General features: G+C 41.4%; 2 protein-coding genes across 2 annotated transcripts in view; one reads left to right on the top strand and one right to left on the bottom strand.

Moving 5' to 3' along the window:
- Positions 1-17,468, bottom strand: part of LOC310869848 (histone H1-like) — a gene marked incomplete at both ends in the record, with an annotated part of 720,118 nt that overhangs the window by 164,273 nt on the left and 538,377 nt on the right. The gene's annotated exons all lie outside the window — the stretch shown is intronic.
- Positions 5,320-15,983, top strand: LOC310869585 (uncharacterized protein; the record flags this gene model as incomplete). Its single annotated transcript, XM_083780400.1, has 11 exons — positions 5,320-5,444; positions 5,874-5,919; positions 6,326-6,639; positions 7,222-7,616; positions 10,426-10,551; positions 11,901-12,027; positions 12,717-12,807; positions 13,786-13,859; positions 14,514-14,628; positions 15,440-15,486; positions 15,856-15,983. Exons 1-11 carry the CDS (start codon positions 5,372-5,374, stop codon positions 15,981-15,983), a joined length of 1,536 nt encoding a protein of 511 aa, XP_083636526.1. The 5' UTR covers positions 5,320-5,371.

Below are 17,468 nucleotides of genomic sequence, written 5' to 3'. Positions count from 1 at the left end.
TGTATACAAACCACAAGATTCCACCTCTGCCAAACAAACATTTTCCTTCATTTCTTTAATTTTAAACCAAACTGACAGTTTGTGTGTCTTTGCTTTGCAGCCAGTCTTGCCAGTTTGCGGCCGAGTCACGTGTCACTGAAACTCATCCAGGAGAGCAACACCTCATGATGAGTTTGAATCCCCCTAAAGGTAATGGCTTCATTTAACAAACACACTGCATATGTGTTATGCTAATGTCCTCACTGACACACACCTGCCTTTCCCCCAACACAACACGACAGGCATCTCCAGGGACGTGCAGAGAGCGTTAGAGGGGCAGGGGCTGAAATCCTGTTAAGAGAGCCACTTTTTGGACAAAAATAGCAGATCTACAAGCTCACAACGGGTCGCGCTGCGACGCGTTGAGAGCTTGTGGATCAGCTATTTCCGGGGCGCAACCCAGCACTCTTTAGCTAGTGGAGAAGATTGATTGATTGATTGATTGATTGAAATATTTATTAACAGTTTGCAGAATTACAGTACATTTCAAGCACAAACTCAATACAAAGACTGTTAACTGTGAGTGGACGACCCAATTAAGCATTACACTTGTTTACAACAGGGTCCACCATGTTCAATTCATCAAAACATTTAGAGACGTACAAATAGACACTACTATATAGTCAAAGAACAGAACAGGATTTCATCATAAAGGAGGTAAAAAGGAAAAAGAAACGTATACATTTTCGAATTGCAGCCGTCCGTAGGTGCCCTTTGAGAGCGGTTTTGAAGGAGTCAAGGGATTTGCATGTCTTAATGACTGTTGGTAGAGCGTTCCCTAGATGCGGTGTAACGCAAAATACTGTGTTCACGTTATTAAGGAGACTTTGAAAAAAAAAATACACTTTTCACTTTCCAGCATGGCATGGAAAGGAGTGTGGCATTTGCATTTCTTTCACCCATAGTAAATGCTGCATTCGTGGTCTGGAAAGGGCAGTTGTTTAACCCTCTAACACCCGCATTAATTTCTACTTGCAAAAAATAGATTTCAACCTTATAGTCCAGGCAAAGTAGCATTTCCAGACAGACTAATTAAAATAGAATTTTTTTCACCATAGATCATCTCTATGAGGTGTCTAGAACAACATACTAAAAGTCCTAAGAAATCCTAGATGCGGAAATATGTTTAATTCTCATCGATTCAAGATGTGTGCTAATACCTCGAGAAAACTAAACACCCTAATGGGCTTTTTTTTTTTCTTTTGTCCTATCACAATGAAACTTTCCACAATGAATCTTAACATGAAAACTAAACTTTTTTGTATTACAAGTTTCTCTGAAACTTAATTTGAATATGCAAATTAGCTTAATATATATTGAATATGCCCACATTTGCATATCACGGAAATTACTTTTCCCCAAAATGTATAATATTTACATTGTTGTTTGTTAATGATATCAAACACACTGATCAGACTTTCATGAACCATTTCATCGAAATATTGTGACTTCATAGAATAACATCAAAAACACCATTCATATGTATGACAAATGTATAAATCCGTCAAATCTTCCTCCAACCATCCTACTGCTAATGGTTGATGGCAATGCTGCTTTTGGACTGGCCTCTAACCTGAAACCTGCCGGGCTTGGTTGTACCTACTGGGGGCATAACCCCCACCGGTATAGTCCTCAGGGTCACAGAGGCCAGGTGACCTACCTCTGGGAGGACATCCCCTGGCTGCAGCAGTGTCTCAGTCCATCCCAGTCTTCTTGTTCCTGTACTCTGCAGACGCACCTGAAGCTGTTGCAGGCCATCTCCCACCTCCAGGTAGACTCCATCACACATCTCCCACCTCCAGGTAGACTCCATCACACAGCTCTGTCACCTCCAGGTAGACTCCATTACACAGCTCTGTCACCTCCAGGTAGACTCCATCACACAGCTCTCCCACCTCCAGGTAGACTCCATCACACAGCTCTCCCACCTCCAGGTAGACTCCATCACACAGCTCTTTCACCTCCAGGTAGACTCCATCACACAGCTCTCCCACCTCCACGTAGACTCCATCACACAGCTCTGTCACCTCCAGGTAGACTCCATCACACAGCTCTGTCTCCTCCAGGTAGACTCCATCACACAGCTCTGTCTCCTCCAGGTAGACTCCATCACACAGCTCTGTCTCCTCCAGGTAGACTCCATCACACAGCTCTGTCTCCTCCAGGTAGACTCCATCACACAGCTCTGTCACCTCCAGGTAGACTCCATCACACAGCTCTGTCTCCTCCAGGTAGACTCCATCACACAGCTCTGTCTCCTCCAGGTAGACTCCATCACACAGCTGTCGCTACAATTATGTTGTGTCTTTCCTACTCCTTAAAGGTTTCACATGTGACATTAATTCATTTATTTTTAATGTCACAATGACACAATCCCTTTAATGTTTTGCAAATTCATCCATCCATTCATCTTCATCCGCTCATCCGAAGTCGGGTTGCATAGAGTTCCAGACTTCTCTTTCCTGGGCCACGTTAGCAGGGGAACCTCCCCTGTTGTTGCTACCTTGTCGTGGTGGTGAGGCTTGTGTGCCTCTGTGACCCTGAGGACTATACCGGTGGGGGTTATGCCCCCGGTAGGTACAACCAAGCCCGGCAGGTTTCAGGTTAGAGGCCAGTCCAAAAGCAGCATTGCCATCAACCATTAGCAGTAGGATGGTTGGAGGAAGATTTGACGGATTTATGCATTTGTCATACATGTTTTTGATGTTATTATATGAAGTCACAATATTTTTATGAAATGGTTCATGAAAGTCTGATCAGTGTGTTTGATATCATTAACAAACAACAATGTAAATATTATACATTTTGGGGAAAAGTAATTTTCGTGATATGCAAATGTGGGCATATTCAATATATATTAAGCTAATTTGCATATTCAAATTAAGTTTCAGAGAAACTTATAATGCAAAAGAGTTTAGTTTTCAGGTTAAGATTCATTGTGGAAAGTTTCATTGTGATAGAACAAAAGAAAAAAAAAAGCCCATTAGGGTGTTTAGTTTTCTCGAGGTATTATCACACATCTTGAATTGATGAGAATTAAACATATTTCCGCATCTAGGATTTCTTAGGACTTTTAGTATGTTATTCTAGACACCTCATAGAAATGATATCTGTTGAAAAAAAAACTATTTTAATTAGTCTGTTTTTTGGGTCTAAAATGGGCTAGATTGCCTGGACTATTACTACTACTTTGTACTACTAGGACTAAGACTAAAAAATATGTTAAAAAAAATAAAAAAATAAAGTTTGATGAAAAATGTATAATAATTATATAATAATATAATAAATTAATAATTTACATTTTGGGGATATCTTTCACAATAATTAATAAAACATGTTCTAGACATTCTAATGATCACAAAAAAACATATATTACAATTATTTTACCTACTTTTATTAGGGTAAAGGTCAAAAGTCTTAGGTTAAAAAATGTTCAAAATTGCACAGAGTCCAGACATTTTTTATTTGTGTGAATTTCAGCCTCTGTGGGGGGTATTTATATGCAAATATCATGACCAATGGCATTGAAATGGCATTGCAATGAACATCACTGACGTTTAGGTGAAAAAAGAACAGAAAAAAAAAAAGAATTAGTAATTAAATTAAATAAGATTGTTGCTAAAAAGCAACGCTGGGTCTTAGAGGGTTAATTGTTTTACAGAACGGGGGGTAAAAGGGCAGCAGGGGCTGAAGCCCCCTTTGATGTCTATGTGTGCAAGTCCCTGAGCATCCCAGCCCCAGCCTGGGGCCCCCAGCTGGTGAATCACCTTTCAGTCCCTGTTTTATGTTCTGTTTTTCAGCGTGGAGGACATCCCCTCTCATATCCAGCGTCTGTCTTGTATTTGGGAGCATTCCCACCGGGTCCAGAGACATTTTGATAGAGAGGTATAGTGTTGATTTTGACAGTACATTTTTGATTAGATTTTAGTCATATAGTCTTTTGACGAAAATGTCATTGACTTTATAGTCATATTTTAGTCATCTTAAAATGCTTTAGTGTAAGTGTGACTGAAATGGGTTATGGCAGGCCTTGGTGGTTTTCGTAATGCCTGATTTTACACTTGGTTGCACTCTGGAAATAGCCGAACTACAAACTCACATGTGAGCTTGTAGATGTGCTATTTTCAGAGAAACATAAAATTACTTTATTTGTTGACAAAATTGTCAATTGTAATTAGTCATATCTTTAGTCATCATAGCTTATAGTTCTTATTTCGTTTTCATTTCGTTTTCTTCAGTGAAAAAAAGGTAGTTGAACGCTTTTCGTCGTGGTTTTAGTCGACACAATCGACACTGTAGAGAGGGGAGTCTATCTCCGCAGCTTCTTCAGGTAACATATTACACATGGAAGCCAACGCTATATAATGAAGGATTTCTTTCCATGAAAATTCTATTTTGGGAAGAAATGTAAAAGCTCTATTCTAACAGACTGTAGGCTACTGTAGCCGACATTATGGGTAAATAATGTACCGGTAAGTAACTCATTGGTAACTCTAATGTCATTTGCTGCGTTCCGCAGCGAATCAGGCTGGAACCCAGGTTAATAGTTCCCATCGTGACATTTTTCCAAGAAATTCAAGAAAGGGAAGAAGAGGGGAGGGAAGTTAGAGAAAGAGCAAAGTTTGAGAAAAAAATCGGTCTTTTGTATTAATTCTGTATTTCATTAATATGTAAAAAATTACGGATGCCTCCCTGACTCCCTATTGACATATTTCATTCTTGTTTTCAGATGTGGATAATGCAGGAGCAGCCAATTATACAAGGGTCTTATAAACAGGGGAATGATTCTGAGTCAGTGACGGACACTGACGGTCAGTAACAGACAGTGAAAAGGACCCCCACTGGCCCCTGTCAGCAAATTGGATCTTCTGAGTGTGAGGCAGGGACTGTCGTCTCTCTCATTCCACTGGTAAAAGAGGGCCACGGGACACAGTGGTTTGTAACAGAGCAGAGACGGAGAGAGGGGAGAGCAACACAAAGCAGGACAGGAGCTGAGACGTGAGAGAGAAAATCAAGACTGGGCTATACTGGGTCATGAGACAAAGTGAAGGCTATACTAGACTGGGCTATACTGGGTCATAACTCATGAGACAAGGTGAAGGGCTATACTAGACTGGGCTATACTGGGTCATGAGACAAGGTGAAGGCTCCAGCTCCACATAAACATAGGAGTTGAAGGAGCTGGGGGAAAGCTGGACCCACACAAACAAGACGTTGACTTGCAGGAAGAAGAAGAAGCAACAAGAACAACAAAAAAGAACCCAAAGTGTATACCACGTACTTTCAGAAGGAAGTGGTAGCAGGGCTTTTCATGCAGCGAGTAACATGATAAATGGCCTCTACGCCTCCTGTTCCTGCACCCAGGACTAAAATACGGCAAAGAATGAACAGCTCTTCTGCTGCAGGTGAATATTAATCCATTTACGTAGGACTGACGTCGAAATTTAACAAAAATGTCTTCTAAATCATGACAATTGTCTGTTTCTATATCGGTGGTTCTCAATATTTCATGTCAAGGACCCCAAAAAATATATGTAATTGGCCGCCGACCCCCATCTGAAAATATGTTGTTCCAGGGACAAAGATTTGAGTTGAAAACGCTCGCTCTGAAACAATATATATTCGAAGATTTGCACTACATTTTCACGATTTTTCAAAAGCCAATTTGAAATGTACAGTATATGCTGTGTTTACTGTGCATATAAAGTATTAGTATATTATGTTGATGATGACATGCTCATGGCTATTTTATCTCTTTCTTGAAAAGGACTGTAAGAATTGTTTAAACCATGCTTTTGTTTTATTCTAAATCTAATCTATATTCTTTTGAGTAGGCAACTCGTCCAGCATTAGTGATGCCCCGTCCAGCACCTCTCACACGTACGTACGTATGTTTGTCAGTGTGAAATTATTTTAGGCATCAACCACAATGTTGTCCATTGTTTCTTAGGACGATTCCATAAATGTCTTCTAAATCCTGACAGTTTTCTGAAAAATCTCATGTTTCTATGTCAGTGGTGCTCAAACTATTTCATGTCAAGGACTGTCAGAATTATCTGTATTTGGCCGTCGACCCCCATCTGAAAATATGTTGTTCCAGGGACCCCCCAGAAGATTTGAGTTAAAAACGTTATATAACATTATTATATGAGCTTGTAGATCTGCTATTTTTCAATAGATAAAGTATAACATCATTCTTAAAACACCAAAAGGGGTTCCCACCCAGGTTAATCACTCCTTTCAGCCCAAGTTTGCCTAATTTATACATTTGTTTTTCTCCCTCTAGCCGTAAACCCAAAAGTATCCATCCATGGATGACTCTGGTCCACCCAGGCCCGTGGACACAGCTGCCCCCTGCCCCGGCCCCTGTGACCCCTCCCGTGTCCTGGTTCAAGCCACGGGTTCCTCCTCGCAATCCGTTTGGAGAGCCACGCCAAACTAAACCCTCATCGATCAACGCTGATGATGATCAGCAAAATGACTCGCCTGACGCTCCGGCTCCGGTGGGCTCGAGTGACGCAGATAACACAACGTCTAGATCTGACCGAAAACCAGTATCCGCTGAAAAGCCCATTCCACCCGAGAGACAAGGTTCCGAAGGTACCCAAACCCAACCTGCACCCGCTTCAGACTCCACTCAGAGGGATGAACCCACGGGTTCCTCTAGTCCGTCCGGTATTGGCAGAACTGCTGATAATGCTAACGCGCCGCCAGCTGCAAATACTGTATCGAGCACTGAAGTTACGCCGGGAGTATTTCATTTTTCGGGCACCGTTAGTGGCGATCCTGAGTCTGAAGGCGTAGCCAGTGGACCTGGAATGCCGGAGTGGAAGAAAGGAGCAGGTCATTGTTTAGGAGCGGCAGTTGGTTTTGAACCTGACTTCGAAGAGGTTACTGGTGGAGTCGAGGTTCCAGACCTCGGAGGGTTAAGTAACAAACTTGGGGTATCTGACCTAGCAGGGGCAGTTAGTGGGGTTCCTATCTTAGCAGGGGCAGTTAGTGGGGTTCCTAGCTTAGCAGGGGTAGTTAGTGGGGTTCCTAGCTTAGCAGGGGTAGTTAGTGGGGTTCCTAGCTTAGCAGGGGTCTTTAGTGGGGTTCCTAGCTTAGCAGGGGTAGTTAGTGGGGTTCCTAGCTTAGCAGGGGTAGCTCATTTGTCTGATGTCTGTGGGGTAGATTTCCCAGCTGGAGCCTTTAATGGAAATGTAGGTATTCCTGACATGGCAATAGGAGCCCCCGATTTGGCTGGAGCAGGGAATCCCTTCGAAGTACCAGATCTTTCGGATGCAGCCGGCAGACTCGGGATACCAGATCTAGGTGGAGAAAATGGCATGGGTGCACTTGGACTCAGAGACCTGGCTGCAGCGTCTGGTGGTTTGGGAGAACTCGCCGGGAAAGGTGGATTAGGTGGACTAGAGGTTCCTGACCTGGCTGGAGCCTTGAGTGGTGTTGTTGCAGGAGAATCAGATGCAGCCAAGACTCTACTACCTCTAACAAAGAGTGTGTCTGTGCCAGCTATCTTCTCCAGCCTCCCCCAGAGTCCTTCTACGTCCAACGACGGCCTACCAGAAGCAAGTAAGGTACGATGAGCCTCTTTATGTTACACTCTATAGAGCGTCGCAGTCCCGCCCCCTTTCATGACGACGCCAGGCCCAGGAAATGATTCCCAATGCTTTTTCCCCCATAGACATTTCAAAAGGTATTTATTTAAAGACGGTTACGCCGCGGACAAAGCCAACTCGAGTCGTGACAACTCATGACAACAAACACAATATTTTGGACCAAACAAATAATTACAAAGAAGAAAAACAACAAAAAAGTGTTTTTTTTCTTCTTTCTAATTGTTTGTTCGGCCCAAAAAATGGTGTTTGTTATCATGATTTGTCACGACAAGAGTTGGCTTCGTCCGCGGCGTAAACGTCTTTAAATAAATACTTTTTGAAATGTCTATGATGAAAATGAACGGAGAATCATTTCCTGGGCCCTGGTAGGGTTCCCAAACTTTTTCATGGCAAGGACCCCCAAATTGACACTAATTAGCCCGCAGACCCCTAATTTGAAGAGATATGCCATACAGGGACCCCCATGAGAGAAGAAGAACGTTTACGGCCCTAGCAGTGATTTTCAACCATTTTAATTTCAAGGACCCCCAGTTTGATATGCAGCAGGCTACGGACCCCCATTTAATGACATTAAAGACCCCAATTTATATTGTAAAATCAATGTTAATTTAACTCTGAGAGTGTACTAACGGGTCCATTTCGTTCCCATTTGTACACTCTCAGAGTTACAGACCCATAAAGGGTCCATTTTGGTTACAAACTATCATTTAGCTGGGGACCCCCTGGAACTCCCTCAAGGACCCCTAGGGGTCCCTGGACCCCACTTTGGGAACCACTGCACTATATAATAAATATATATATACGGTAGTCTAACCGTTGGCAAGAACTCTCAAAGTTACTCATGTCAAGGAATTGTGGATCCATCAGGATGTTGAGGCAAACGTGTCAGAGAGACTTTGTTTCATGAGAATACATTTAACACGCATGGCGATCCTAAACGCAAGGATCATATTATACTCTATAGCAGGGGGCCCCACACTTTTCTTTTAACTTGAGAGCTACTTTCAAAATGACCAGCTCGACAAGATCTGTCCACCATACAAAAATGATGATCCCATTGCTGAAATTTGTTTAAAAATGTACTGGAACGAGCGAGGGGGCTTTGGAATAGCGGCGCTAGCGTTGCATGCAGTAAGACGTAAGACAAACAAACAAGTAGGATGGAGGCTCTAGTTAAGACATAAGACAAACAAACAAGTAGGATGGAGGCTCTAGTTAAGTACGTCCTCTCTGTGGCGCCTCACTGGCAGGCGTGTGTGTGTGTGTGTGTGTGTGTGTGTGTGTGTGTGTGTGTGTGTGTGTGGGGGGGGGGGGTAGGATTTAATTCGCATAACGACTAAATCTAAATCGGGGAGAAAAAGAGGTAAAAAGCAACAACAAATAAGGAGGGAGAAAAAAAGAAGCGTGTTCAGGCTTGTGTCAGATAGAGCCAAGCTGTATATACTGTACAAAACAACAAATACCAGCCAGAATGATGGTATTTGTTTGAACAAAATCATAAGGCTGAATATGAATGACACACTCATTTACCATAACTTTCTAGAACTACTGAATACAGAATACACATGCTATGCAAACATATCAGGTTGAGCAGGTTTCCAAATGCCACTAGCAATGTTGTCATCTCTCGTTTCCTTTTCTTTTTTTTAAATCAATATATTTATTGCATTTTCTTTTTTTCCCTCCCACAAACAGTACAACAAAACAATACATGACAACACAAAATCAGACAATACAATCACTTAAAATGAGATGTCCGATATTGTTCAACTCCTAATTTCCGATACCGATATATGCGGCCGTGAATTTTATTGTGACGCATTCATTAATGTAAGGTTGTAACATTTTCTAAATAAATAAAGAAACCTATCTTCTTCATATAATTGGTACTCCTCACTAATGTTCATGATAAAATAGCACAATTCTTTTCTACTCGGGATGTGTATAAGTGATTTTCTTCCTCCGAAGGAAGGCATATAGTTAACTCCTTTAACCACTGGGCAATTCTCGGTTTGTCTTATCTTTTTCCATGAAAACTTTATAAAAGCCCTTTTTGCTTGTAATAAACATAAATCTAAACATCTTTGTTCGCTACTCTTTATTTTATGGCCAGTTGGGTAAAGAGTAAAGACCTAATCTAGACCTAAGATCTCCCTCCTTACCTCTTCCCAGAACTGTCTCTTTCACTCTCGGGCATGGCCACAAACAATGGAACAGTGTACCTTTTGTCATCTCCACATCTGATACACACATCTGATATACATTACACCCTCATCAGCCAATTATATTGCAATCATTTTAACCGAGAAATTGATGCTCCATCTTGTCATCCCAAACCAAGAGTGGTTTGGGAGCGTACCTATGTTCCCCAGGTTCTATGTTCTTTGGGGGGCCGGGTGAGTGTGGAACATAGAACCTGGGGAACATAGGGATGATTGAGGCAGCGGTGGCCGAACGGTTTGCGGAGCGGTCTTGATATCGGAAGGTCGCTAGTTCGTATCCCCGGACCGGCACGTTAAAATTACCACCGCTGAAGTGCCCTTGGACAAGGCATTGAACCCCTACCATGAAATGTTCTATGAGCAGGGCCTGGCTGTAAACAAGTTCTTGAGCTTAGTCCAATTACCCTGGTTAAACATAGTACCTTTCCTTTCCTTTGGGGAACATAGAACCTGGGGAACATAGGGATGATCCCCTTGGTTTGTGTATAAGTCAGTAAATACATGAAATTGCTTTCTATTGTCTGTTTTCTTACTGTTTTCGACAGGCCTGCAAAGAGAACCCTTTTGACCGAAAACCCAGTATGCCTAAATCTAAGACTTTCCAGACCGGCACCCCACCCCCTAAACGGTCTACTGCCCCTGGATATGGGTTCCCCCTTATCAAGAGGAAGGTTAGTCTTATTGACCATTAACTGTAATTACATCTATTTATTTATTGATGGATGCTTTTATTGACAAAATGCGTGTACAGTTACAGTACATGATGACTGACCACTGGTACATATCTGTCAAATTGTCAACATGCTAGATCAGGGGTTCCCAAAGTGGGGTCTGGGGACCCCCAGGGGTCCTTGAGGGAGTTCCAGGAGGTCCCCAGCTATATGATAGTTTGGAACCAAATGGACCCTTATGGGTCTGTAACTCTGAGAGTGTACAAATGGAACCAAATGGACCCTTATGGGGTCTGTAACTCTGAGAGTGTACAAATGGAACCAAATGGACCCTTATGGGTCTGGAACTCTGAGAGTGTACAAATGGAACCAAATGGACCCTTATGGGTCTGGAACTCTGAGAGTGTACAAATGGAACCAAATGGACCCTTATGGGTCTGGAACTCTGAGAGTGTACAAATGGAACCAAATGGACCCTTATGGGTCTGGAACTCTGAGAGTGTACAAATGGAACCAAATGGACCCTTATGGGTCTGGAACTCTGAGAGTGTACAAATGGAACCAAATGGACCCTTATGGGTCTGGAACTCTGAGAGTGTACAAATGGAACCAAATGGACCCTTATGGGTCTGGAACTCTGAGAGTGTACAAATGGAACCAAATGGACCCTTATGGGTCTGGAACTCTGAGAGTGTACAAATGGACCCATCAGGGTCCATTTGTTAAATTAACATTGATTTTACAATATACATTTGGAGGTCCCAGAGATAGAAATGCCATTAAATGGGGGTCCGTAGACTAATGCATGTCAAACTGGTACAAATACCTCAAAAAGTAGAGTACTTATAAATAAATGTACTTGGTTACTTTCCACCACTGTGTAAAACTATCCTGGCTGTTACAAGTCAACTCTTTATATGTGTGGAGCGCCCTCTGGTGGAATAACCCAGTACTGTCCTCACTAACTAAACGGTCAAAAGTTAAAACTAGATATTTGGGGACCACCTTGTTTACAATCCTGGGGACCATAAACATTTTAATCTGTGATACTCGCCTTATGCTTTACAAATGAGAAATCCATGATGAATTAATTATTTACTAATGCTTAACTAATACTTAATTGTGTGTATTATTATATGTAATGCTATCAGCTATATTATGTCAAAAGCATGGGAGCAATTTACCCATTGATGGCTGTCTGAATAATAATTTAAAAAACAATTTACATAATATTCCTTATAGCGGCGTTAATGCAGATAATTATTCTCATTATAATGATATTATAAACATAAATGATATAAAGTATATATCAGTTATTATTGTAATATTGAAGATTCCCTATACTGTAGGTGCAGACAGACTCTGTTGCTCCTGTGGAGGACCTGGAGGTAGAGATGGGACAACTGGACAAACAGGTGGAGACGCTGGATCTGAAAGGAATGGAACTGGAGAAAAGGCTGAGAAACTGCCCGAAAGGTCATTTAAAACCCATTTAGACCTGAGCTCTCAGTTCTACAAAATGTCTTCTAAATCATGACAGTTTTCTGAAAAACCTCATGTTTCCATGTCAGTCGTTCTCAAACATTTTCCTGTCAAGGACCCCCAGAAATATATGTAATTGGCTGCCGACCCCCCCATCTGAAAATACTTTTTTACAGGGACCCCCGCCCAGAAGCAAAGATTTGAGTTCAAAACGTTCGCTCTGAAAAAATATATATTCAAAGATTTGCGCCACATTTTCAAGATTTTTCAAAAGTAGTAGATATTCGGTGCCGCGCTATGAGCTTGTAGATCTGCTATTTTCCAATAGCTAAAGTACCTATAACATAATGCTTAAAACACCAAAAGGGGTTCCCGCCCAGAATGGGTTAAGGAGATCCTATTTGTCTTCTCCTTGTCCGTGTCCTCCACTAATCTGTCTCAGACTAAATTGTAACAGATTATCCGGTGGCAGGAATTTACCACACGGTCACCAGTCACATGCAGCAACAAACGACACACTGCAACATTCAATATACTGTTCTGTACAAATTGAAGAAAAAAAAACGTTTTCAAGCTAACAACACATCACATCTAATCAGTTATTTTTGGCAAGCATTTTTGAAATACCAATTTTGTTATTCTATTTCTGTTTGTTTTTTTACTCGTTCTGTCGTTCACTTTAGATGAAGATGAGGAGAAGATGCTCATTGACTGGCTGACTCTTGTCCGTGAGAAAAATGTGCTGGTGCGCAGAGACACGGAGCTGGTTTATCTGTGAGTGGTATTGATATTGGTATTGATTGGTATTGATATTAATATCATTGGTATTGATATTGTTGCCAGTAAAACATGTACAGTATTATGCCATCGCTGTCCTGCACTATCATAATTTCAGTACCCTTAACCTATTCTGACCTGAGATCAGATTCTATAAATGTCTTCTACATCCTGACAGTTTTCCATTTAGACCTGAGATCAGATTCTAAAAATGTCTTCTACATCCTGACAGTTTTCTGAAAAAGCTATGTTTCTATGTCAGTGGTTCTTCAATTTTTCAAAAATAGCAGACCTACAAGCTCGTAGCGAGCCACTCGGTGGCGCGCTATGAGCTTGTAGATCTGCTATTTTTCAATAGCTAAAGCATAACATAATGCTAACACCAAAATGGGTTAAGGTGGTTGCACACTGGACTCGTTTTTCGGAAAACCCCGATGGAGAAACGCCGCAAGAAATCCGAAAAACGCGCTCGGTGTGTGGGGACCTTTAATCCTAATTTAAGAAAGGAAACATTCACAGGTTTCTCAGATCTCAGACTGGAACGGGTCTCAAAATCACACTTTTATGATACACACTTGACTAAAAGTGAACAAAGCAGATTCTGTTATATATGTAATGTAATAATAAATGAGTCCTATCTGGTAGGTACACACCTTTTTCTGCATATTTGGCCCACTGGCGGAGTGTCCCTGTAGTCCTCTGTGATATTGGTGACCTATTGATTCTTGATTGCACTATACATAACTTCTGTCAAGGGTAAGATAACATGAATACAACTATTTGACTTTCCCAAAATTAAGTACCGTACGTATGAGGGCTGATGTCTTGGTAGAATTTGCTTCGTTTGCTAGGTTGCTAGGTAGCTCTACAACTCCAACATTCTACTATATATATATATAGTACCTATTGTGAGTGATGTTATAACGTATAAGTCCGTTCTGACGTATGTCCATGTTGTCATCCCCCCCCCCCCAGTTCAAAGCAACAACACTTAGAAGTAAGACAGTCAGATGTAGAGTATGGACTCCGATGTCTCCTCAACAAACCCGGTGAGTATATGTCATATCTCTCTGCTGTCGGGAAGACACCACCTAACTCAAATGTTCATTTTTTTTCAGAAGACGGAGAGAATTATCTATATATATATATTTCAAAAAAGGGAAATAAACCTTCCGAGGAAGCTATATAGCACCTGACAAAGCTATAGCACCTGACGAAGCTCACAGCAAAAAAAACTGCGTGGTGCTAATTAATATGTTGATGATGCAGTAAGTTGCCCGTCTCTATTCCCTGGAGTGTGCAGTCCCTTTCCTTGGAGGTTTTATTTCTCCTTTTTGAAGTCTATGCCTGCTATAGCTAGACTTGCACCTCCCACATTCTGTTTGGATGTGCAGGAGTATATATAGCTTTTTTGCTACTTTTCATTGGTTCAATATTTTTTTTAATCAACACACAAGGGTGTTCAAAAAGAATAAAACAATATCTCAAAAGCCTCCTAAATGGAGTTAGGTGGTTTCCGCCCCCGACAGCAACAAATACTGTAAGGTGAACGCTTGCTATATTATGGTAGATGATGTACGGTTGTGGTACATAATGTGTGGTTATTGTGTATGTGACACATCAGTGCATGTACTTCACAGAGAGTGACTGTGGAGTCAGGAGGTTATTGTGTACAGTATGTGACCCAGTACTGTACTTCACAGAGAGTGACTGGACTCAGGAGGATCGCGGCAGAGAGCAGAACCTGATGGATGAACTGGTCACCATCATCGAACAGAGAAACCACATCATCAGCAGCTTGGATCAGGACAGACAAAGGTGCTCGCCGATCGGCTCCATTTGGTTTATTCCCATGACGATTGATTGAACCAGTGTTGTTTTTGTCGACTAAAAGACGAAAAATGTCCGTCGACTACCTTTTTCCACTGACAAAAAAGTAAATGGAAACTAAATGAAAACTAAGCTATGGTGACTAAAACTAAGACTAAATATATTGACAATTTCGTAATTTCATAAAAACTAGACTAAAATGCTAGGAAGGGACGAGTGGACAAGAGATCCAGTATAAGTAATTTTACACTTGGTTGCATGCTGAAAATAGCAGATCTACAAGCTCACAACGTGTCGCACTGCGACGCGTTGTGAGCTTGTAGATCGGCTATTTTCAGCAAGTGTAAAAACAGTCATTACGATTGCATCAAGGCCCACCAAAATACATTTTAGTCGACTAAATCAACTGTAGATTTAGTCGACTAAAATCTTATGACATTTAGTCGACTAAAACTAGACAAAAACACTAAAACATTCCGGGTGACTAAAATGTGACTAAAACTAAATGGAAACTATTCAAGAGACTATGACTAAAATTAAAACTAAAATAGAAAATTTCTGCCAAAAACAACACTGGATTGAACCACTTTGAAACCTACGCTAGCGTCCCTGTTTCTGTGGCGAGCGTTTGATGAAATCAGCTGATCTACAAGCTCACAGCACATCGCTGTTCCGACTCGTTGGGAAAAGGAGCAGACCCAACTATAGAGCCTTGGGGGACTCCAGACAACAGGGTTCATGTGATTTAAAAAAAGAAAAGAAAAATGTGACTCATATCTTCTTTTGTTTACATTTCCAGCGAAAGGGAGGAAGATCTGTTGTTCGAAGCCATGATGAAGCGGAAAGGTGAGGAAAATAATATTTTTGTAGTTATTTCTCCTTTAGAGAATGGCCCAATTTCATGTTTCCTCATTGTAGGCACTCTCTGGTGTTAGCATCATGTCATGCTTTAGCTATTGAAAAATAGCAGATCTACAAGCTCATAGCGCGCCACCGAGTGGCGCGCTACGAGCTTGTAGGTCTGCTATTTTTGAAAAATCGAAGAACGACTGACATAGAAACATAGCTTTTTCAGAAAACTGTCAGGATGTAGAAGACATTTATAGAATCTGATCTCAGGTCAGAATGGGTTAAACTGCTGTCCCAAACTCTGCTTGGTCCATTTATCTGTACACTGTTGGTGACATGTTCTGTTTTCCACATGTTCTGCTTAAGACTTCCAGAAAGAGGGCCTAAAAGAACTAAAGAAGTCCAAGGGGAAGTTCAAGCTTATGAAAGTGATGAGGATGCTAAGCCTAAAGTCAGAGACCGCCAAAGACTCAAAAGACAAGAAGAAGAGCTGAGAGGCAGTGAAAGTCTCTGAATCAGAGGCCTGAGAACATGGGCTTCAATGCTATGCACAAACATATACGTAAATGACTTGTACAATTGCATTTGTGAAATTAAAAAAAAATGGGATATGGAAGAAATATCTTTTTAGATATAAAAGTTTTTAATGTATTATTTGGTATGGACCTACCTGGTAGGCCTATGTGTCTTAAGAGTCTCAGTGTGAATGGCTCTTTACAGTATACTGTACAGTAGTGCAATTCAGTGCCTTTATTTTACCAAAAGTACTTACTATAATATTGTTTAGTTATAGTTATTCTATTTATAGTGACTCATAGGAATAGACTATGTGACAACCGGTTATAGTCTGGTGACCACCGGAGAGACGGGCGACAGCCGGAATGTAGACGGCACCCGGGTGAGCAGTATGGGTTAGTGCCCCAGCCTGTGTCCTCCGTGAGGAAGACACAGGCTGGGAGGAAGCCCAACAAACCCTCGTGAGGCCTTTAGGAGGGCCATTATAATCCACCACTCCTGAATGGAGTGCCAGGTGCTGGGAGTCTGGTGCAACGCACAGGTCCTGGGCCTGGTGAGAGCAGGAGTGGACCTGGTGAGATGTAGGAGGGGCCCGGACGGACAGGAGTCAACCCACAGAGCCTAGTCCTTCCACGTGCCAGTAATTTGGTTCTCACAGTCCCGGCAGAGTAGTTCCGGAGAAACGGAGTCGGGATTTGATCAACCCCGGCTGGGTCGCCTGAGTGAGGGGTATGATGTTGAGAGACCCGAAACCCCGTTAACCCTCAGGATACATCACTGAGGAATACGTCCCAGGTGCATCCATGCGATGTATTTTTTTGTTGTAGTTGGCATAGAAATATCCAGTTTTAATATAATATACAATCATATGATTTGATCGTAATTATTAGATATTCATGCATGTGTTCATCTCTTTAATGTCTCAGGTGTGGGCTGATTTATTTTAATTACTTTATGCATGTGCTGCTGGCAAGCTTAACCTACATTATATTCATGAGTTCATCATGTATGTTTTATATTAATCTAAATTAATCTAAAGTAACTAAAATTGTCAAATAAGTGGAGAAAAAAGTGCAACGTATATATTTTTCATAATTTACCTGAAACTTCAGTGAATGTACTTTGTAAGTACATTTTCCAAATGTAACTTCACCACTATTTATTTTTGTACATTTCTTTTGTACTGTTTTATAAAATCTTGCACTTATTGCTGTTTGCTGTGTTATTAATGTTTAAATGTGGTGGATTGGATATTTAATTTGTCAATATCTGTATAAAATAAACGTGTATCTATGTTGTATTTTCCTGCGTCTGTTTGTTGATACATAAGAAGAATTTAAGAAAACAACAACAGTTTCTTCAGAGTATGTGGGATTAGATTGCAGAGAGCAAGTGGAACTACTCAGGGTCTCCCCTCTCCCCCTGTGAGTACCCGGAGAATCATTGTGGTAGCACAGCACATT

This window comes from Protomyctophum parallelum (genome assembly GCF_964188405.1).
Source record: "Protomyctophum parallelum genome assembly, chromosome: 13".
NCBI lineage: Eukaryota > Metazoa > Chordata > Actinopteri > Myctophiformes > Myctophidae > Protomyctophum > Protomyctophum parallelum.
Note: the sequence above shows the minus strand (reverse complement) of the source record. Positions and strands in the feature narration are given on the sequence as shown.